Source organism: Amblyomma mixtum, chromosome 9, assembly GCF_055824585.1.
Source record: "Amblyomma mixtum isolate Tamu chromosome 9, ASM5582458v1, whole genome shotgun sequence".
NCBI classification, from domain to species: domain Eukaryota; kingdom Metazoa; phylum Arthropoda; class Arachnida; order Ixodida; family Ixodidae; genus Amblyomma; species Amblyomma mixtum.
Genome location: NC_143020.1, coordinates 109,531,597 through 109,553,550, shown reverse-complemented (window position 1 = coordinate 109,553,550; position 21,954 = coordinate 109,531,597). Strand labels below are relative to the sequence as shown.

The window sequence follows — 21,954 nt, the reverse complement described above, 5'->3', positions numbered from 1 at the left end:
AGACATCGCGTACTGAAACTTACTGCAAAAAGCGCTTTTCAAGCTTGTCAAGGTTAAGAGCCAAACAAATAACGCGGCAAAAAGGGGAGATAAAAATAGATCGACTAAAAGATGAAGGGAGTGTACAAGGCTCCACGCTAAGACAAACACGTGGTGAAGAAGGACAGAATGACAATGGGGAAATTACATTTATGGGCATGGCAATGGAAGTAAAAGATAGCAGAAAATTAGGCCGAAAACAGATAAGGGCTGTGATACTATATTAAAAATGAAAAAAAAAAATTTGTTTAAAAACTAGGAACCTATAAAGATGTGTATATGAAAATACAGAAAGAACGAAACAGAAAAGGATAAAACGAGAAGTATAAAACACGGGTGTAGAGGGCTCCACGCCATGGGCGTCCGGAGGGGGGGGGCAAGGGGGGGCGGCTGCACCCCCCTGGAAAATCACTCACTCGAACCGTGAGTGATGGCCGCACGCCAGGGGCGGTGGTGCGCTCAGCCAAAAGGGTAAAAGCAGCCCCGCTTCCACGCTTTGGGTCACATCTGCGAAATGCCGCGTCCGGGCGCGCGTCTTTACGCCGTTTTCAAACGACGCCATCGTTAGCTGTGTTGAAGGGCGACCTGTTGCAGACATACAGCGGCACCGGCGAGCACGTGTTTCGAGCCATCTTGATATGGGTGTCTGTTTCTTTGATCTCTAAAGAGATAGCGACACGGAGCCAGACAGTGCACAGGGCATCTTGTTTTCGCCTTCGTCGCTCGCTATAATCAGGATACGTTCGTACGCCGGCCACCCATGAATTCTTCAGGAGGGAAGGACAAATCAGCCGTGTCCACCCCCGCTTTGTCGGGCTGCTCAGGGGAAAGCAGGCGATCAGTTGGCGCCGCCGCCGCTCGCTGTCTCCTCCGATCGCAGTTCGGTAGAAGCGCCGCTTTCAGAATCTTCGGCAAAGGGGATTAGCTGCTTTTGTTCACGGCGACGCAGTCTCCAGAGGCGCCCCCACACCAGCGTTCCTTGCGCCTTCTCCGAAAACCAGCGCCTTTGGTCAACGCAGCCCGATGGCGCCTGCCTGACTCGCCTGTCACCTCTGGCTGGGCCTCAAATCACAACAGCGCCCATGTACTGTGCGATGTCAGTGCGTGGTAAAGAGACCCAGGTGGTCGACATTATCCGGAACTCAGTACTACTCCGTCCCTCATAGCCTGAGTCGTTTTGGGGCTCTGAACCCCATAAAAACACACAAAACAAATTTTCCGACCGGAGTGGCGAGTGTCCCTTCCCCTCGGAAGTCGCGCGGCGTTCTTTTCACCCCCAAAGTGCGCATTCGGGGATATTGCGGACGAGAAAACGACGAGCGGCGAGCCGACTGAGCAGTGTGTGTGCGGTTGCTCGACTGTGCGGATACGCGAGCAAGATGGAGCGAGGTGTATGAAGCTGCGAGCGTGCATTTATCTTGCAAATAAGTTTTCGTTGTATATTTAGTCATCTTTTGTTTTCAACGTACGCGTTCAACCGTTTTTCCAATCAATATGAATGTGCACCGAGAGCTTGTAATGAAGCACAGAAATGAATTTATCACCCGTGTAATTACGCAATTCGCCCAGAAAAATCCGAGGCGCCTACAGTTGCTGTTCAAGGAAGACTGACTGAGTGACTGTAGTTGCGTGTTTGTGAACATATTGTGCTGTGTGCTGGTCATCAATCCGGGTGAGTCGAGAACCCGTATGCAGCAAGACTGAACACGCTTCTCCACGAAGTGATAGTGTCTTTTTGCATTTATTATTAATTTTAATTGTTACTTCGTTGATAAAATCTAACGTATCTCTCCTAGCCGCGCTTTAATTTGCTGTTTGTAATTTTTCTTTCATGCGTGCATTTTACTTACTTTTTATTTATATATGAATAAATAAATTTACGCCGCAAATAGCGCATTTTTGCTACGAATATACCCCCCCCCCCCCCCCTCCGGCGCCAACAACCAATGGGGCCCCCCCCTGCAAAAAATTCTGCGGACGCCCTTGCTCCACGCTAAAACAACGAGGGGGAGGGGGGGGGGGTCTTCAACCAAAACTTTTAGCCGCAAGAATACTTTTAAGGCGGCCGGCAAAGCGTATCGCATCTCACTGCCGCAGTGGCCCTAAGATAAATACGTGACTGGAAAGAGTCCTGTATTTGTTAAGAGCACTAAGATGTGCGTAAAAACACGATATATAGGGCAGCGGGATGGAACACGCAAAATAGAGCCACCACACTTTCGTTGTATGAACATTCGGAAGACAACATAAACGGCTGTCGTGCCAAGGCTGCTGTACATAAACGTTAGTGAATTATCGAACAACAGAACAACGAGAGTGCGAACGGAGAGAAGACGGCAGGGTGTCATTGGTGATCGCTGTAGCAGCCTAGTATCGGAGATGTTTCCCGCTTTTTTCAAACTAGAGAGCGCGCTAAACAATTGCCAAGTAGTACAGGTAGCAACTGTAGTACTTTGAGAGAACTCAAAGGCGACCTCGAGGAAAGAATTCCTGCACTGGCATCGACTGCATCATTCTCTTTCTTCGCTGCAGCCTCTGTATCATTGTCTGCGCTTATATATTGTTCCGAAAAATTTGCTCTCGTTTCGCTGCTAAATATCTCTTCAGCATTTTGTTTTCTCTTTAGGCCCAGTTCTAGATCCCAAATTTTCTTAAGAAAGGAAAATTCCCTGAATGAAACATTACTGTTTACAATGTTCAAAACCTATTGCAGGGCCCCTTTAAGGGAACTTCAAGCCGTAATTTAAGGTCTCCGTCTGGTACAGACAGTATGTAAAACTGTTCACGTGATCCAGCCGATGACAGTCGATAAACCTTAATTATTAGTTTAGATTAAGGAGGACTCCCAACGATGACTTTTTAGCCTAGAGTCATTGGCAGCTACATCATGTGAGGTCATAGTTCACTGCCAGCAAGAACGGTCGTCTGCCGGCTCTGGCACCAAAGGCAAGCCTGATCACTGACAAATGACAAACAAATAACAAAAGACAAATGACAGTCCTTAAAAATGCGTCATCATTGCTGCTTTTGCTGCTTTTATTTCGCGCATTTTTTTCTTAGTCTTGGAGCTTTTGCTTTATAAAACATGCTACGAACAGACGACAGCAATACCATTTCTTTTTCCAGACGGCCTCAAACGCAGATATCCAATCGCAAACTTCGCAGTTATTCAAGCACCCAACGTTGTTCTCAAGCTCTTAGTACTTTTAGCAAGTGAATAGAAAACTCCGTCGCCACTGACCGTTTAATACGGGTCCCACGAATATGGCATCACTTAAGTTAGAACAATGGCACACGAAAACACAGCATTGCTTTGCTGGAAAGGATTTAAAACTAAAAAGAATTCAAAGTAATGACGGGTGTTGAGTACTTCAACGCACTCAGCCAGATCCGAGACACATACTTGGCATCTGGAATAAGACAAATGTATACATTCTTTGCAGTACATCAAAGACGACGGTCTTTTCCAAAGAAAACAAATTAGTAGCAAATCCAACCAGCTGCCTGCTTCTAGAAGTTTTTCGTGTGACCTTCAAATTTCCTCATGATAGCAACCATCCCATGGTCTACAGGACCACCTGTTGATATGGGCATATTCTGGCGCCATTAAACAATGCAAAATGCGGTTGACGTCAAGTATATCTGGCATTTCCCCTGAATGGGGCAGTTAAAGTCACCATGGGATGTTCGTGAACCCTTTAAGGCGTCATGGATACTTGCGCGTCTCTTGCATGCGTGGGTGTGACGAAGAACAGACTGTTTATTGCTTTGAGCCCTTTATAAAAATGCATGAGCATGTGCCTGACATTCTAAAACGTTATTAAGCACAAAGGGCTTAGCACTGTTGTTTATTCTGCCTCTCTCGTCTCCGTGTTTTCGTGAACTTGGCGCGTTTCATATAACAAAGCCTGTTTTGCTCGTCGTCAGTCGTCTAGAATGTGCAATTTTGGACACGTGCAGAACGTCATGATATACAGCAGTAAAATTCTGCATAGGGCACCTGTAGGGCACCTCCAAATGAAGAAGCGGGGAGGCTTTTTCAAAGCGCAAGGGCATACTTTAGGATTTGAGTTTCAGGAACTCAAATCCTAAAGTATGCCCTTGCGCTTTGAAAAAGCCTCCCCGCTTCTTCATTTGGAGGTGCCCTACAGGTGCCCTATGCAGAATTTTACTGCTGTATATCATGACGTTCTGCACGTGTCCAAAATTGCACATTCTAGACGACTGACGACGAGCAAAACAGGCTTTGTTATATGAAACGCGCCAAGTTCACGAAAACACGGAGACGAGAGAGGCAGAATAAACAACAGTGCTAAGCCCTTTGTGCTTAATAACGTTTTAGAATGTCAGGCACATGCTCATGCATTTTTATAAAGGGCTCAAAGCAATAAACAGTCTGTTCTTCGTCACACCCACGCATGCAAGAGACGCGCAAGTATCCATGACGCCTTAAAGGGTTCACGAACATCCCATGGTGACTTTAACTGCCCCATTCAGGGGAAATGCCAGATATACTTGACGTCAACCGCATTTTGCATTGTTTAATGGCGCCAGAATATGCCCATATCAACAGGTGGTCCTGTAGCGGGCCGTTTCTACGCCCTCCAGATGCATTGTCCCTCGAGGTCCTCGCCATTGCGCATGCACTCCAGTCATTTGCCCTCCTTCCCTCTCTTCAAGAGTACACAGTCTATTCAGACTCACAAGCCGCTATACACCACATACAGAAACGCACCCTAACCCCTTCTCTTCAACAGGAGGTCGAACGAGCGGTCTCCGCATTGCAGCCTTCCATCGTTTTCCTCCGCTGGGTCCCTGGGCATTCAGGGATTGACGGCAATGAGCTGGCTCATCAGCTCGCCCGTGACACACTTTTCCGGGCACCGTTGATCCCCTGGCCCAAGCCCTCGGAGGACGGTGGGAGACTCACCCTTCGCCGCACCATAAAAGAGGTCTACCTCGAGCTCCGCCTCGACAAACGCCTTTACCCTCCCCCTCATCCATCACTCACAGTGCCGGAGGCTCGCCTTCTTCGGCACGTTCAAATGAATGCAATCATCACCCCGTCTCGCCTCTTTCTCTATCGCTATCGATCGGACCCTTCCTGTCCCAACTGCCCCTGTATCTATGCGGACCTTGCCCATTGCCTCTTCTATTGCCCGGCTGCTCAGCAGTCGGGTTCCTACCCCCCACCTTCTTTATCCATCACCACCTGGCTCGACTGGCTTGGCGCTGAAGGGGAGGAAGAACAGCGACTTCTGGTCGCTCAGGCGGTCGACATGCTCGGCCTGTAAATTTTGGCCGAATAAACGTCTTCTACTACTACTACTAGGATTTGACGATTTTTGCGTGACTTTATTTATTTACTGACCGCAGAAATCGTCGCATTCAAATGTTTCGGCGGAGAGAAAGACGCAAGTGGCGAGCTCGTAAATAATCGCTATTCAAGTGCGGTCAATGTATGCTATTTAGCAACTGCTAAGCTGACAAATGGGTAAGCCGAAACGGCATTTGCCTTTGGAAAGGTCCGTATGTTGTTGACGTCGGCAGTTATGCACCTGAAAATAAGGAATACAGAAAGTACGGTTGACATCCAGTGCTGATGCTCTCAAACCGCTAGAGCGATCGATTGTGAATACTGTCCCTAAAGCTACGTTATAGATGAAATCAGAGTGAGATAGATAGTTCAAAAGGGTTAAATGTTGGACTAGTTGGTGTTCAGACTTCACAGGCATATTTTAGCGCAAAAGACGGGACGACAGAAAGACAAGACGAACACGGGCGCTACTGACAACTGCTTTATTGGAAGCTTTTTTTATCAGGAAAGGGGGACAGGACTGCGTTAGTGACACGTCTATCATTCTGTATAATGCCGAAATAAATTTCCTATCGCGTCTTATATGATTTCCTATGTAATTCCAAGTTCCTCGGTAAGTAGCGCTGGCGCAGGCCAGAAGTGTATTTATATGCGTCGTTCTCGCTTCTATAAAGCAGTTGTCAGTAGCACCCGTGTTCGTCTTGTATTTCTGCCGTCCCATCTTTTGCTCTAAAATGTGCCTGTGAAGGAGATAGTGTCCACAAGAAGACATGTAACTCAAGGCCAGTATTTTATAAGCGCTCGACTCGCGTAAGGGATGGAAATGAAAATCCTTTTTTTTTCTAGGTCGCTATCTCTGAACAATGTTGCTCACAACCTGGTGGGTAGATTATGATGACATCAGAAGATCAGGTGACTTCTCTTGACGAATCAGCGAATTTCGTGACTTCGGTCTTCGAATTTTCCTTCTGTCGTAAACTCGGATGCTATAGAATTAAAAAAGTACGCAGTTTTTCCTTTATTCGTTTATTCAAACAGGGTATACGGTCAAGCCGAGTGCCTCCAAAGGACGTAAGGTAAGGCATAAAGGAGGGAGTGAAAAAAGAAAGTAAGAGAGAGGTGTTGTAGTGGAGGTCTCCGGAATAATTTCGACCACCTGGGGATCTTTAACGTGCACAGACATCGCACAGCACAAGGGCGCCTTTTACGTTTCGCCTCCCATTAGTTTGGGTTAATTTAAATTTACATTACTCTGGGGGTCATCCCTAAATACGTTGGACAACATCGTTCCTGCTCCCAGCTGTTGAACGATTCGGGCTCGCCCTGCCATCTTCTAGCCGTCCTCGCCAGCATAGTTGGTAGAGCGGCTGCGCGTATATGTGGAGGTCCAAGTTGCGATCCCTGCACGAGGGCGAAATTTTCTTCAGCGGCGAAGTTTCGGGCAATGGTGCATGGATTTCTTTTGTAACCAATAGGCTGTTCTCAAATTGGTGCTAACAAGTGGTTACTCACTCATTTCATTCCGGTTTACTGCTGGTTTGGTATCGTGTATTGGGGTTTAACGCCCCAAAGCGACTCAGGCTATGAGCGACGCCGTAGTGAACGGCTCCGGAAATGTCGACCACGTGGGGTTCTTTAACGTGCACTGACATCGCACAGTACACGGGCTTCTAGAATTTCGCCTCCGTCGAAATTCGGCCGCCGCGTACGGGATCGAACCTGCGTCTTTCGGGTCTGTAGCCGAGCGCCGTAACCAGTGAGCCACCGCGGCGGCTCCGGTTTACTGCGTCACCGAATTCCATGTCACTTGAGCTATTCGCTTAAGAGCACAAAGTTAGCGAAAACATTGAACGCTGAAAGTGACATGGAGTCTGGTTTACTGCGTCACCGAAATCCTTGGCGCTTTTTGCCGCCCGATGCAAAGAGTCGCCGTGGTGGCTCAGTGTTCATGGCACTCGGCTGCTGATACGAAGGGCGCAGATTCAATCCCGGCCACGTAGGTAGAATTTCGATGGAGTCTATATGCTAGGTGCCCGTGTACTGTGCGATGTCAGTGGACGTTAAAGAACCCCAGGTGATCGATATTTCCGGAGCCCTTCACTACGGCGTCCCTCATAGTCTGAGTTGCTTTGGGATGTTAAACTCCTATATACCAGCGTCGCAAAATAATGACTGCTCCCAAAGGTACCGGATGCTGATGCTGTGTTGCAACGCGTATACTGTAAACCATACCGATGGCTAAACGTAACTGACAGCTGTGATTGGTTTGGTTTATTGAGGTTTAACGTCCCAAAGCGACTCAGGCTATGAGGGACGCCGTAGTGAAGGGCTCCGAAAATTTCGGCCACCTGAGGTTCTTTTGTACTGACATCGCACAGCACACGGGCCTCTAGAATTTCGCCTCTATCTGAATTCGGCCGCCGCGGCCGGGTTCGAACCTGCGTCTTTGGGGTCATCAGCCGAGCGCCGTAACCACTGAGCCACTATGGCGGCTTCTTTTTGTATATGTTTAAATAAAACCCAGCAAAGGAAGCTAGTGTCTGCCGTGGCTCATTCTCTTGATTAGCGGACGCACACCGGTGCGTATACACAGAACTTCGCACGCGCGGCACGCAACAGTGACGCGGCAGTCACGTGAGGCAGTGAGACGGCGTCTGCTTGTGATCACCCTGAGATCCGAACGTGCACGCAAGGTGATTACCCGAGCTTTGCTCCGCACATGACAACGCGTCATGCAGTCCGCTGTCAACGGTGGCGATAAGCTAAGGCGATAAGAGCAGCTCCAGAGCAGTGTGCTTCACGAGAGGCAGACAGAGTATTACATGCATTGGTGCTGCATCGGCGCCTCGCACGGGTAAGTCGAACCATCAACGATAACTGCAGTAAATTAACACTAAACTGCGGCAGTGCCTGGAGTGTTTCGAGCGCGTTTTGCTGCTAGCAAGGCGCAGATGAGTCCCAGAGGCAACAAAAGTTCGCAACAATACGGGTTATTTGCGGCGTAAGCGCGCCTCCAGCTGTCTCAGACGAAGCGGCTTATAGTATATATTGGTAGAGCCTTCCTCAAGACTCGCTACACAGGGCGCGGCCATCCGATCATCATCATCAGCAGCATTGCATAGACTCCGGCCGAATGCGAGGCAAGCGGAGCAATGAGATAGTGGTGACTTGCTTGGTTGGGTGGTTGGGGTTACAGGTGCGGTATTTGGCTACCCTCTAGGGGAGCACTGCACTAGCACCCGGGGGAAGGAATTGAGAGGAGGGCTATGGAGGAAGGATGGTGGCTATCGCACTGGGGCATGAGTGAAGGCTGTACACGGCCTAGAGCAGTGTGGACAGGCTCGTGGTATTTAGGAAATCAACAAGGCCCTGGGGCCTGAATTCGCTGCTTGTTTGGCTGTAGTACTTGAGTTTCTGTGTCAGTAGGGAGACCTAATTTGTTATTTGTGGTTTTCCCTAACACATGCCAGATGCTCACGTAAAGGCACATTCACACGACGGTCCGTTCGCCCGCGGCCCGCGCATCACGTGTTCATAAGCCACTAAAAACTGGCCTGTGATCCCATGACGTCAAGCGGACGCGACGGACCAAACGAGCAGACGACGCGCTGGGTGTACCACAGTTGCCAGATCATTTTAAAGTGTTTGACAAGGCTGGTCGAACTGGTTTTTCCTCCTGACCCATGACTGCGATTGAATGAAAGAAAAAGTTTATTCAACTGCAGAGGAAGTCCTGAGAAGCGGATGCGCCCAGTTGCCAGAGCTAGCGGACGCATCTTCGCGGGCCGCCGCTGATTCCCGCGAGGGGAGAGGCACCTGTGCTTCCTTGCTTGACCAGTCCGCGGGCCGAGAGCGCGCCTTTCAATGTAGTGACGCATGAGCACGTGATGCGCGGGCCGCGGGCGAACGGACCGTCGTGTGAATCGGCCTTAAGGGATGACACTGAGGACGTATGAAGTTGAAGCTTAACGAAGAAGCCTTACAATATTGCTTCACAAACGCAGACTGTCTTCTACGAGGTATCCTATTTAATGAGCGCGAAAGAGCTGAATAAGTAATGATTTCTTGTGCATTTTACAAGAATCATATATGGGAAGTGTGGTGACTTTGCGAGGCGCCTACACAGTGGCACGTCGCCGAGAGCTCAGTGAGAACGACGGACACCAAAGAGATTTAAGTACTATAGGCACACATGCCAGTACCACAAACGAGGCAGTACAGTGGGATAGGGGCTCGGCTTCTTTCGAAGCACGGGAAGCTCAAAGTAAAATATTTTATGAAGAACGGCGGAGGAAATTGGACTATAACAGGAGACAGCTAAGGTGTTTAAATACTTATACAGAAAGAGCGCTGGCCCTCAGTGGCGGAAAAGGACTAGGAAACTAACCAGTAAGTTTGCGGGACATACGGACGGAGAAGGTAAAAACTGTATTAGTTCCATAGAAAAAAATTCACGTGGCCACTTTGTTGACCTAAAGTGCGGTGACGCGAAAGCCTTAACGCCGTTATAGAAATGTAAAGAAAAAATCGACCGTGGTGGCAACTGCCACCACCACGTTTCAAAGGGGACGCTCCTATATTTCATCCATCCATCAATCCGTCCATTATTGAAATCATGCCGCTAGTGGCATGGAGGAAAAAGAACTTCCATGGCTTTCCTCCATGGCTAGTGGCGACGCGATGGGGACATGGAGACTCCCGCCAGCTACACTATCTATTCTAGTTCATTATTAGTTATTCTAGTTCATTAGTTAGGTGGGCGGATGAGAATAATTATTTGGGGGGGGGGGGGGGGGGTACGGTGGCCGCAGCTGCAAAAAGATAGGGTTAATTGGAGAGACATGGGAGACGCTTTTGCCCTGCAGTGCGCGTAGTAGGCTGATGATGGTGGTGACCATGACAGCCAGACAGTCATCGCGGCGGGTGCCACGTGTATTGGCTTTTTTTTTGTTAAGGGTAATTGATAAACAAGAATCAGTTTTTAATTTCCTGAAAGAAGCGGGGATCTTAAACCAACTATAATATCGTAAAAACTATAAAAATTAATACTCTGTGCTTTCCTTATGCGCCTCATCAATTTCCTCTGTTCCGATGAGAAGGCTGAGGTCCTCGGAGTGCTTGTCCGGACAAGGACTCTCGCTGAAGACACCAAATTTCTGACTGAAGTTACACCATGTGCTTTGCGCATGATGGTCTGAGTTGCTTATGCGCCATAAAACCCATTTACAATACAATCAATAAAATGCAAACAATTTTAATATGCGAATTTCTAGTCAGCGCTGTGTCCGCTTTCTAATGGTGCATGCAAGTGCTGTGCTTAGATTTGGCGCTCAGACTGGCGCATGTTCCAACAGGAACTTATCTGCATAGGACAACTTGCTGCTGCAGGTCTCCTGTACATGGAAACCGCGTCGAGTCCACAGCACGACTCCATGTTTTCGGAGCTTACAAACAGTAACACATTTATTCTTTACATTCAAAATTGAATCGCAACGTATGAATTAGGTATCTTTTCCCTCAGCAACTGCAATCATAGACAAAGCGCTGATCCCATGCTGACTGGCGTCTTCTGCAGAGGGAGTGGGCGTCGACGAGGAACGCAGACTTCCGGATCAAGCACTGTCACCTGAAAATAATACCAAGCATTTATATATTATATTACTGGCCAGCAATCCTACTAGATAGAAGTTATACGTTAACAGAATATCATGCAGTAAGAAAAATTCCGAGGGCACTTTGGCAACTAATGTGTTGAGAGGCGAAAGCCGAGGATACTACGCCGTGACGACTTCCGGTGGAAGTGACGTCACACCGTTCCCGTGGCTATATCGATACCCAAATTGTACGTCTTTCGGGGACCTTAAGTGTTAATTACACTCAATTACACATTTTTCCATCTCATTTGACACGAATCCTACGTTTTTCCGACCATTCTGTGACAATTTTCACTACGCCGTGACGACTTCCGGTGGATGTGACGCCACACCGTTCTAGTGGCTACATCGGCGTCCGCGCTATTTCGGCGCAATTTAAACATTTTTGCCTATAATTAATTATTCTGCAGTCATCAAACTTGGCTTCTAGGTTCATTTTATTCCCCTCTATCTGAAGCAACCATTGGTTTTCTTCTTTTTCAGTTCCCGGGATAAACGAATGTGACACGCTTTGTTAACGGAGCCATTAAAGGCTTTCGCCTTAATATGTCTAAACGGCTACCCAGCTAAAGACAGGCGCCATCTATGAAGCGCTTCCCGATCTCTAGCCGGATAACTACCTTCTCAAGCCATGCTATGCATTTTCCTGTGAAGTAACCGTAACTGTGAACTATAAAACAACACTTAATGTCGACGCCAGAAAGTTATGAGTAGTATGAAAAACGCTGCAGCAGAGGTACGCTGTTAATTATTTTTACAAGTTACGTTTTCATTTTACACGCAGCCGCAGTGGCGGGTGCGTGTCTATCACTATGACATCCAAAACTAAAACTACCTTCGAACTTTTACTGGCAAGTAAAGAGCAGTCTCTTCGAAGTATACACATTTTTTTCTGCCGCCAATGCTGCTATTAATGTTGTCATTTAAAGAGTAGCTCCTCTCCGGTTCGGTGATATCTTCAGATGACTTCTACTCAAAGTGCTTCAGTTCATGGTGCACGAGTACCTTAAAGGTAGCTGCACAGCAGATGTTGTCAACTTCGCGCTTCCTTTATATCTTGGTCATGCTTTGCAACATCATTGGTTGCATAACACATTGGTTGTAGATGGTACTAGTCAAAGTCTTGAAATGGGTCTAGTGTTGAACACACCACACCACACCCCGCCACACTCTTCTTGTTGCGTCGAAGCGATCGGCTGCAATAGTGTGGGCTCAGGTAGACAGCCGCGAACCGTGGCGGCCTTGACGCTTTCGGGAGCGGCCGCATATTCATGGTGTTGCCTTCTGCTGTGGCGCATCACTCGCAAAGCGATCGCTTTCCGCAAGACGCTTCCTACCTCTCCTTTCATCAGGCTCCATTGCTCGGCTTAAGCAGCTGCGACGGTGGCGGCATTGAAATGCAGGACGATGCAGAAGCGTACGCGGGCACGACAAGACGCAGGCCTGTCAAAAATGTATATGCAGCGCGTTCGAATACTCCGCGAGCGTGTATACACCTGCCTGCCAAAGGGGAAAACGTCAAGAGCTGAAGGCTCAGCGGCCGGCCTTTTACTTGCGTGAGTGTGGGACCGCGGCGCCATCCTTGGGGACGGCGCAGAAGCAGTTTTTCCGCCCAAAGTCCTTCTCGCTCTGGAGCTCCCCTCTTGCTCTCAGCGGCCCCCTCTCAAAGCCCCTAACAGATCACGTATGAGTCTCGTTAAGTCTCGTACGGTGCCCGGATGCTCTCGTTTCAGCACCCGGATGCGTGGAATTCAGTGCCCGGATGAATGGAATTCAGTACCCGGATGTTGGCTCTCGGTCTCGGCGTGACGTCACCACACTGACGACAACGGGAGCTTAGGTGGGCGGATGTGATTAGGTGGGCGGATGTGATTAAAAAGTCTGCGGGGATAGGGTGGGCGCAGTTGACAAAGGACACGGTTAATTGGAGAGACATGGGAGAGGCCTTTGCCCTGCAACGGGCGTAGTCAGGCTGATGACGACGGTGAATTCTGTGCGTTGTATGTACAACTAACTCCAAGATTTTCTTCTCTAGTACAGAAAACTCACAAATGTTCATAAATTATCGGAACAAAAGTGGACAGAAACTTTATATAGGACTTCCGGAAAACGTTCCACCCTATTCAGCTTTATATTTCCTCATAAAGGTAATATGGTAGGTATTCCTGGAATATTTAATTATTTTAGTTTGAGATCTCATTCCGGCCTATTATATATCGCTCAATCGGACACGAATCTGAGTACAACTTTTCACAAACATCAACATTAATTCCTTTGCTTTAAGAATTATACTTTATAGCATTTATGCTGATTGCACTAATTCTTTTTCTCTCTCGCTAGCACTGAAAAATTCGAAGCGATCTCAAAAACTTGGCTAAATGAGCGTCACTATTTTCTCTCCTTTGTTGTTTGTTCTGCGCTAAGGTTTTTGAATGGCGCGCGGTTTTTTGATGGCTAGAGAACTAGCCCAAATTAGTTGAATCACGGAGGCGAGGGTTATCGCCTTTTTGAAAATTCTGAAAATTGATACATCTATCACTAACGTCCGGCTATAGACCTCTAATTGCAATCAGGTGCCTATCGGTAACAGTGAGAACATTTCTTACAATTTAGTTATTCTCTTTACGAGTTAACCTCATTCGCCTGTTTTTTGTTTTTTTTTTACGTCCACATTCGTATTACTCTGCATCTCTTTACTTTCAAAACACTATTTTTTTAAAACCAGTGGCCACGTTCCCTTTGCTCCGTTAGATGAAATGGCGACGTTTGGTGTCGCACGGATCTGCTCACATTGTGGGACGAAGCTCTTGAGCGATGCGCGGCCTAGGGGCCGGTGGCTCTGGTCCGGCGGCGGCAGACTCCCTGCCTCCTCCCCGGTAGAGCGATGACACCAGGCCGCCGATGTACGACACCACCTCACCGCCGGGGTGCGTAGAACTTTGCTGCGCGAATGAAAAGGCGGTGTTCGTCGGATCCCATGCGCAGTTTAATGCTTACTAGTTTTGAAGAGAAAGCTTCACTACGGGACCTCGGGCTTCCTTCGCGGCTGCGATTTTCACTTTCAAGCAATTTAGAGGTCAAACCACAGTAGAGCCATGGTGTGTTGCTATGGGGTGCACCAAGGTGGCCCATAAGGTCATAGGTCAGGTCAAGGTCATTCATCAAGATCATGCGTCAAGGTCAAGGCCAAGGTCAAATCAAGGTCAAACGAAAAATTCCGAATGGTTTATCATTAGTTAAACCTAGTGTGTAAACTAAAGCTTCATTCCCCTGGCAGCGCTAGAAGTGCTGCTTGTGGTTGAAGCAATGACGAGACTCATAGTTTGGCTTAGGGGAATGAAGCTTTCGCTTACAAACCAGGTTTAGTTAAAAATAAACAATCAGCTATTTTTTCTAGAAATATATATAAAAGGCCTTAAAGAAAGCTTAAACGAGGTTGTGCGTCCGCTGTGTTTGTAAAGAGATGTAGGACGGAAAATGTGTTCGTAGCTTCAGTTGCAATTCAATCGAGAGTTTCTAGCATGTTAACCATTGGTAAGATGGCCAATTCAAATCGGTCATGTGATCTTGCTATGTGCTGACGTCAGTTCATGAGGACAATGACTACGGCAACGAAGTGGGCGGCGATAACAAGTGGCACTGTGAATTATCTGCACGTGATGGGTACTCACGCATTATGCGGATTATACCGTGCATGGTGTCTTCATATACGAAATGTTACAAACTGAGTGGTGCGGAGTTTAGATGCGCGCCGCACTACCACGGATACCCGGCGCTTGCCAGATCTTATGGCGGTAGCTCTAGTATGAAGGGATTTCTCCTAGGTGAATGGAGTCGGAGTCTGTCGTAACTGAAAATTGCATCTTTCACTTGCTAGAAAAGACATTGGCTTTCGTGTATCCCTGAGCTGTAGGAGACATGTCAGTCGCACACCACAGAGGGCGCTATATGGGGTCATATGGTCCAAAAATGCATGGAGGGGGTACATTCATGTGGCAGCGGCAGGCTGCATTGCATCTACTTCTGCAACTTCGCTCCGCGGGAGGTTAAAATGCCTCGAATTACTTTTTAATATATGTCAACATTCGTGCTTTACTTTTGAGTTTTCCGATGAGTTTTCAACCATTAATAATTGCATTAGTACACTTGTTCCTAATAAGCGCGTTAGAGTGAACAAAAACAACCCATGGGTGACTAGGGAAATCATACATATTCGTCGAAGACTTAAACGCGCTAGAAAAAGTGGTAAACATCCTTCAAACCTAGCCCACTTAAGATGTGAGCTTGCATCTAAATTGTCTGAAGCTAAGGCAAGGTATTTTAGTTATTCCCTTCCACAGTTCCTAAAAAGTAACCCTAATAAATTTTGGCGCTACCTTAGTGACTCAAGTGATGAGGTAGATAAAATATCAATAAACGGGTCCGTTGTAGACGACGTATCTGACGTGGCCGTGCACTTCAACCGTTACTTTCAATCTGTCTTCTCTCTCCCGATTGCTGATTTAATGCATGTAAACTCGTCCTCTGACATTGAAGCCAATTTCATAACTTATGAAGGTGTTTTCAACATGATACTCAAACTCAAAACTAAATCCTCAGTCGGCCCGGACAACATACCTAATGTGTTCTTGCACCGCTACGCTGAACCACTCGCTCACATTTTAACCCACCTTTTCCGTTTGTCATTCACCGAAGGCATTCTTCCAAATGACTGGCGTGTGGCTCGAGTGGTTCCGGTCTTTAAAAAAGGTGACCGTTTAAATATTGGTAACTACAGACCTATCTCACTTACTTCCAGTACATGTAAACTTATTGAACATATCATATCAAACTACGTCGTCTCGTACCTTGAGGAAAACAAAATTATTTCACCCTTTCAACACGGTTTCAGAAGAGGCTTATCAACTACCACGCAGCTCGTGACCACTCTTCATGAATTTGCTTCATCACTAGATAAGGGCGAACAGATTGACGCAATTTTTATGGATTTTAGTAAAGCGTTCGACCGTGTTTGTCACAGTAAACTGATATTTAAGCTTCGAAACATTGGCCTTCCCGATAACCTTGTTAATTGGATTCGTTCTTATCTTTCCAACCGACAGCAGTTTGTTCAGGTAAAGGGCTGCTCCTCTCACATTCTACCGGTGTCCTCTGGAGTGCCCCAGGGTAGCGTCCTTGGCCCGGTTCTCTTTCTCATCTACATCAATGACATCGTTTCGGCCATTGACACTGCAGCTATAAGTATTAGGTTATTCGCAGATGACTGCATTCTCTTTAAGTCTATTAATAGTAACCAGGATCAAGCACGCTTACAGATAAACCTTAATGCAGTTGCAGATTGGTGCGCGGAATGGTTAATGGAAGTAAATACTGATAAAACTGTTCTCCTACGGGTCACGAAAAAGAATAATCCCTTCCAGTTTACATACACACTGAACCACGAAAACCTACTGCAAGTTGACAACTACAAGTACCTCGGCGTAACATTAAATAAGCACCTTAGTTGGACTAGTCACGTCGACAAAATTTGCGCTGCTGCCGCAAGGAAACTTGGCTTTCTCCGCCACAAATTAAAGTCTTCCCCACAGTCCGTGAAGCTATTAGCATACAACACGTACATTCGACCTAAACTTGAATATGCTAGTGTGTCATGGGATCCATTTCTCAAAAAAGATATACATTCACTAGAGATGATACAAAGAAAAGCAATCCGGTTCATTTTCAACAGTTATCATCGGAATGCTTCACCGTCCGCCATCATGTCTGTAAATAATATTTCATCCTTGGAAAAAAGAAGAGCACTCGCTAGGTTAAAATTTCTTTTTTTACTTTATCACCAACAGTTCAATTTCTCTTCCAAGGACTACCTGCGCCCACGCTTAACCCGGCATACTAGGAACGTTCATGACCACAGCCTTACGCCGTTCTTTGCCCGTACAAACCTGTTTAAAAACTCTTTTTTTGTTCGCACTATCGCTCAGTGGAACAGCTTGCCAGCTCTCGTCTTTTCCGCGCGTAATGTTCATGATTTTGAAGAACGCTTGTCCCCTATCATCTGAGTTCTGTTTGTAATCCTACGTCTGGTGTTTTATAATATTTCTTCCTGTTTTTTTTTTTCTTTTTGACAATGTTGTTCATACAGCAACCTTTTACTTTTGACTGTCTTTATGTTGATCATTCAGGTGTTTTGTAGTGTTTGTCTGTTTTCTTTCTTTCTTTTTTGAAGTTTGGTGTGATCTTTGGCTGTTGTTTAATTGCCCACTCTGCTTGGCCCTCGGGCTGCAGTATTTTGTAAATAAATAAATAAATAAATAATAATTGCGCAATGCCAACAACGCTAGCCGTGCCGCCCTTTGCACCACAATATGGCGCCCAAACGAGCATGGTGATGTGATTTTTAAGTCAATTTATGGGGGATTTTATGGGTTATAGGTGATTTTTAAGTGTCATACCTCGCCGTTATTGCCGAAGTCGGCAGCCGTCATGCAGCGGCATACCAGCGCACACGTCGCCATGGTCCAGCATAGCACGATGAGCCACACGAATATCTGCGAGGGATGATAGATAATACGCGACGGTGGAGAAGGATCGACAACCGTGAGAAGACAGGGATGAACTAGCTGTAATATCAGCACATCTTAGATGATATAATAGAGGTTATATGTATGTACGTGATATCGCATGTTTTTCCATATAATTGTTAGGTAGACAGGTCAGCAAAAATAACTGGAGGGCATCTGGAGAGGCATGTTTCTTCCCTACCTTAACTCGAATGCTAATGACGATAGCATTAACCTACAAAAAAGATGCATAGAGTGAGCATCGGTCTCGAAATTGCCTTGCGAACGAAACGGTTCGACCTTTAGGCATATAGATACTCAGAGAAAAGCTCGCAAAGTGCGATAAAGCAACGACAATGAGTCCTATGTAGAACCGACGAAATGGACTGCAATACCTGCCACCGGGTGTAAATGACTGCACACACAGCGCCAGAACGGCATATTTTACTATACGTGACTTTGTCAGTCATGAACAAAGTGCCCTTTGGCTACTAACAAACGCACGTCCCTTTCGTTTTCATTAACCAGCGCAACAACTACGGCTAGTCAGTATCCGGTTGTCCTCGCGAACATGTAGGGAAGGCTTTATGAGCCTGGCTTCGGGATCTGCGGCTGGCTCACCTGCGTGGTGAGCCGCTCGTTGTAAAGCGTGGCTACGCTGTCGTTCTCCCAAGCCGCGGGTCCGCCGGCTCGGGTCGTGCAGCTGCGTCACAGGCAGAGCAACCGAGCGAACAATAAAGACTCTAGGCGACGCTTCAGACTTGGTCTGTAAATTTTGTTCACTTCTTTCACTTCTCTGTTTTCTGTCAGAACTGGTGTCATCGGTTTCATTGCTCATCACTATCATCAGCCTGACTATGCCCACTGCAGGGCAAAGGCCTCTCCCATGTCTCTCCAGTGAACCCTGTCCTTTGCCAACTGCGGCTACCGTATCCCCGCAAACTTCTTAATCTCATCCGCCCACCTAACTTTCTGCCGCCTCCTGCTACGTTTGCCTTCTCTTGGAATCCACTCCATTACCCTTAAGGACCCCCGGTTATCTTGCCTTCGCATTACATGCCCTGCCCAGCCCATTTCTTCCTCCTGATTTCGACTAGGATGCCATTAACCCGCGTTTGTTCCCTCGCCCACTCCGCTCGCTTCCGATGTCTTAACGTTAAACCTATCATTTTTCTTTCCATGGCTTGCTGCGTTGTCCTTAATTTGTGTTTTCCTTAGCTCATCAAGTGCAAACTAAATATATACGCTATACATACAAGGATAGGGTATAGGTCCATGGCAGATGGCCATTTTCAGCAGGATTCACAGAACATGTAATGACTTGATATACTCACTTCCTCTGTACGCGTGCCTCTAGCTCGTGGAAAAAGGTGTTGACGCCGCTGGTCACCAGCCAGGCCATGATGAAGGTGAGGAACGCGAGCACAGTGCTCAATGCCGTGGCTGGTGGGACGATCTTCCACACGTGCACGATACTGAGCGAAGAAAGAGGAGCCGTCGTTACTGGAGAAAGAGTACAGGCTACAGTTTCCTCCACAACACTGCAACTGATTCGTGGCACTGGGGAGAAAGTTAGCTTTCCAAGAATAAACACCTTTCCTGTTCATTCCATTTACTGATGATGAGAACAAACTCACGCAAGGGTATAATTTGTGCCGTCTAAAATAGCAACGAAAGCTGATTTCATGGGCGGTGTTCAACGTATTTTATACTGACTCAGAACAATGCCACGATAACGCAATATAAGAAACAGCCTTATTTAGTCCCATTAAACTCGATGCATTGAGATAAACTTTTTGCACTATACCACATCAACCAAGGTGCAAAGTGGAGGGTGACCTTCCGTATATAGCAATTGACCCATTTCGCTCTTGCGTCATACGACGCACTTCCAGGGGAAAGAAAAAATGATTTCTCCTGTTTACTTTATTTAATTTATTAAATCAAAGCGAAAAATTCCTTCTCGAGGGAGTGGGGGGCGGGGGGGGGGGGCTGGGCACTTCAGGACTACAGCGAGCCAATAAGACGACTATGCCGGCATTCTGTTTTTCGGGTTGTTCTGCCGGCTGCCGACATTATAGCCACTTCCAAAGGATTTGGCCCTACTCTGCCCATTGTAACGCCGGACCAGGACGAATTTTTCTTTAACTACGAAGTTTCTGAGAAAGCTGTATAGCTTTCCTTTGTAGCCGTATGGCTGCGATCGGGTGGATGTCAGCGAGTAACTACTCCCTTATTACAATTCTACTCCACCTTGGGGGATTCCCCTAAACATTTGATCTACTCTGCCCATTCTGGCTTGGATCGCGCGCTTCCACATTAGTTGAAAGGTGCGCAAAGTTTCCGAAATTGTTCCCCTGCTGCCGGACTCTAGCAGGAGTACTGCGGAGGCGACGACTCACCTGTCGTCCTCCGGCAAGCTCCTGCTGGGCGCGCACATGATGAAGAACCAGACGGAGATGATGCCGTACACGAACGAGGCGAGCAGGGCGAAGAGCACGAAGTTGCACAGTCCGTCGCTTCCCCACTCGGTGCGCGCCAGGTCGATGCGGCAGTTGCCCGTCTTGACGTTCAGCTCGACCCAGGGGTGCGTGTACAGCATGCACTTGCTCATGGTCGTCTCCAGGCTCGAGTTCATGTTGCGGTAGCTGAGCAGCGCGCCCAGCGACGTGCCGATCGAGCAGATGTAGATGAGCACGTGGGTGGCCCGCCACACGCTCAGGTTCCGGTGTTCGGGCATGCTGCGCGGATGAAGGCGGACTCCGGGTCAACATCGAGGACCTGGAGCTGCCGCCAACGATGGCTTCTTCTTCTCCGGCGGTAGCTTCCGCTTCGCGTGACATTTGTCATCCTTGATGATGACGTTTGTTGCCTCGAGCATCAGGACGTCGTCTCCTGAGTCATGCCCATTCTCCGAGAATGTCTATATGTGCAATTTTCCTTCCATATCTGGGATACAGAACAATGACCATACGGTGGGGTAGGCCAGTTGGAAGCGAGGGCACTAACATAATTTCACGATGGCTTTCTTTCGTTGTTGAGTGCCAATCAGGGCCGCTGGTGGAGCTGATGGTGGTGTGTTCAGAGCAGGTGCTATTAGCACGAAATTGGCACTCCAACCTCAGGCTTCATATACCGAATGAGGTCAATTAACATTTTCAACAACAACGATATTAGCCTTACATTGATAACGTCAGCAGTGGGCCACTTCCACGACGGCTCGGGAGCCTACGGCGAATCCTGCCCGTTCACGCTAGTCTCGACCACTAGTTCGTTGCACTAGTGTTTGATCTATGCTGCATACACGAGACGCAGAATGGCTGTGTGCATTGCCACTGGCACGTACAAGGGTGTTCAGCAATCTTTTCCTCTTTGGTGGCAACATTTTATCTGATACAATTCGATGCAGTTTATTATCTCTGACGAGCGCATGTGGGAGGTTCCTTCAGATCATGAATAGCAGTTTTATATGTATGTTGTTGTGGTCTTTCACATAATGTGGTGGCTTACGAATATATAAGGGTTCAGCTTAAGTTAAGGACAAAGCAGCGAGAGTGGGTGGGGGAACAAATGCGTGTTAGTGACATCCTACTCGAAATCAGGAGGAAGGAATTGGCTTGGGCAGGGCATGAAATGCGAAGGCAAGATAACCCCTGGCCCTTAAGGGTAACGGAGCGGATTCCAAGAGATGGCAAGCGCAGCAGGGAGCGGCAGAAAGTTAAGTGGGCGGGTGAGGTTAAGAAGTTTGCGGGGATACGGTGGCCGCAGCTAGCAAAGGACAGGGTTAATTGGACAGACATGGAAGAGACATTTAGCCCGCAATGGGCGCAGTCAGGCTGATGATGATGATAGTATAAGTTGCAGCCACAGGAAGGACAGAGACCAACAGCAAGCAGCACTCGCTATTGCCTAGTAGACTGACGGTGAGCAGTCGGTAAGAACTTATTATTACAGCCCAATCTAACGGCGCCCAGTATGCCACCAACTAGATCCACAGCCAGAGCTAGTTCGGACGCCTGTGTCGAAAGTCCAAGTATCCGATGGGCAAGGGCCATCCAATAATAATAATAACAATAATAATAAATATTTCCTCTTTTCATTCCGCTGTATATGTGGTTTTGGTTTCAGTTCACCGGATTATCTTGTGACTTGTCTTTATAGATAAGTACTTTGTGATTGCCTATTAATGTAATGTGCCTAAAAGTTATAAATATTGGTGTCCCCGTCAAATAAGGGTATCTCGTCTGCCAATCGACCAATCAGCCTCGTCTCTGTTCCTTCAGGGCCTTCGCCGCCACCACACATTCTTCATCTGCGCTTTATAACTAAAATATTTATGCATTCGGTAGGTTGTCCTGCATTTTCACCAACTCAAGGATAGCAA

At 47.4% G+C, this 21,954-nt stretch overlaps 1 protein-coding gene across 1 annotated transcript in view; it reads right to left on the bottom strand.

Annotated features, from left to right (window-relative positions):
• Positions 1-20,310, bottom strand: part of LOC149330685 (uncharacterized) — a 47,261-nt gene extending 26,951 nt beyond the window's left edge. Inside the window, exons 1-5 of the mRNA XM_089559475.1 lie at positions 19,973-20,310; positions 18,905-19,045; positions 18,192-18,273; positions 17,463-17,558; positions 13,801-13,952 (exon numbers count right to left, since the gene is read on the bottom strand). Coding sequence (XP_089415601.1) covers positions 13,801-13,952; positions 17,463-17,558; positions 18,192-18,273; positions 18,905-19,045; positions 19,973-20,310 — 809 coding nt within the window. The remainder of the gene's footprint in view (positions 1-13,800; positions 13,953-17,462; positions 17,559-18,191; positions 18,274-18,904; positions 19,046-19,972) is intronic.
• Between the last annotated feature and the right edge of the window lie 1,644 nt (positions 20,311-21,954).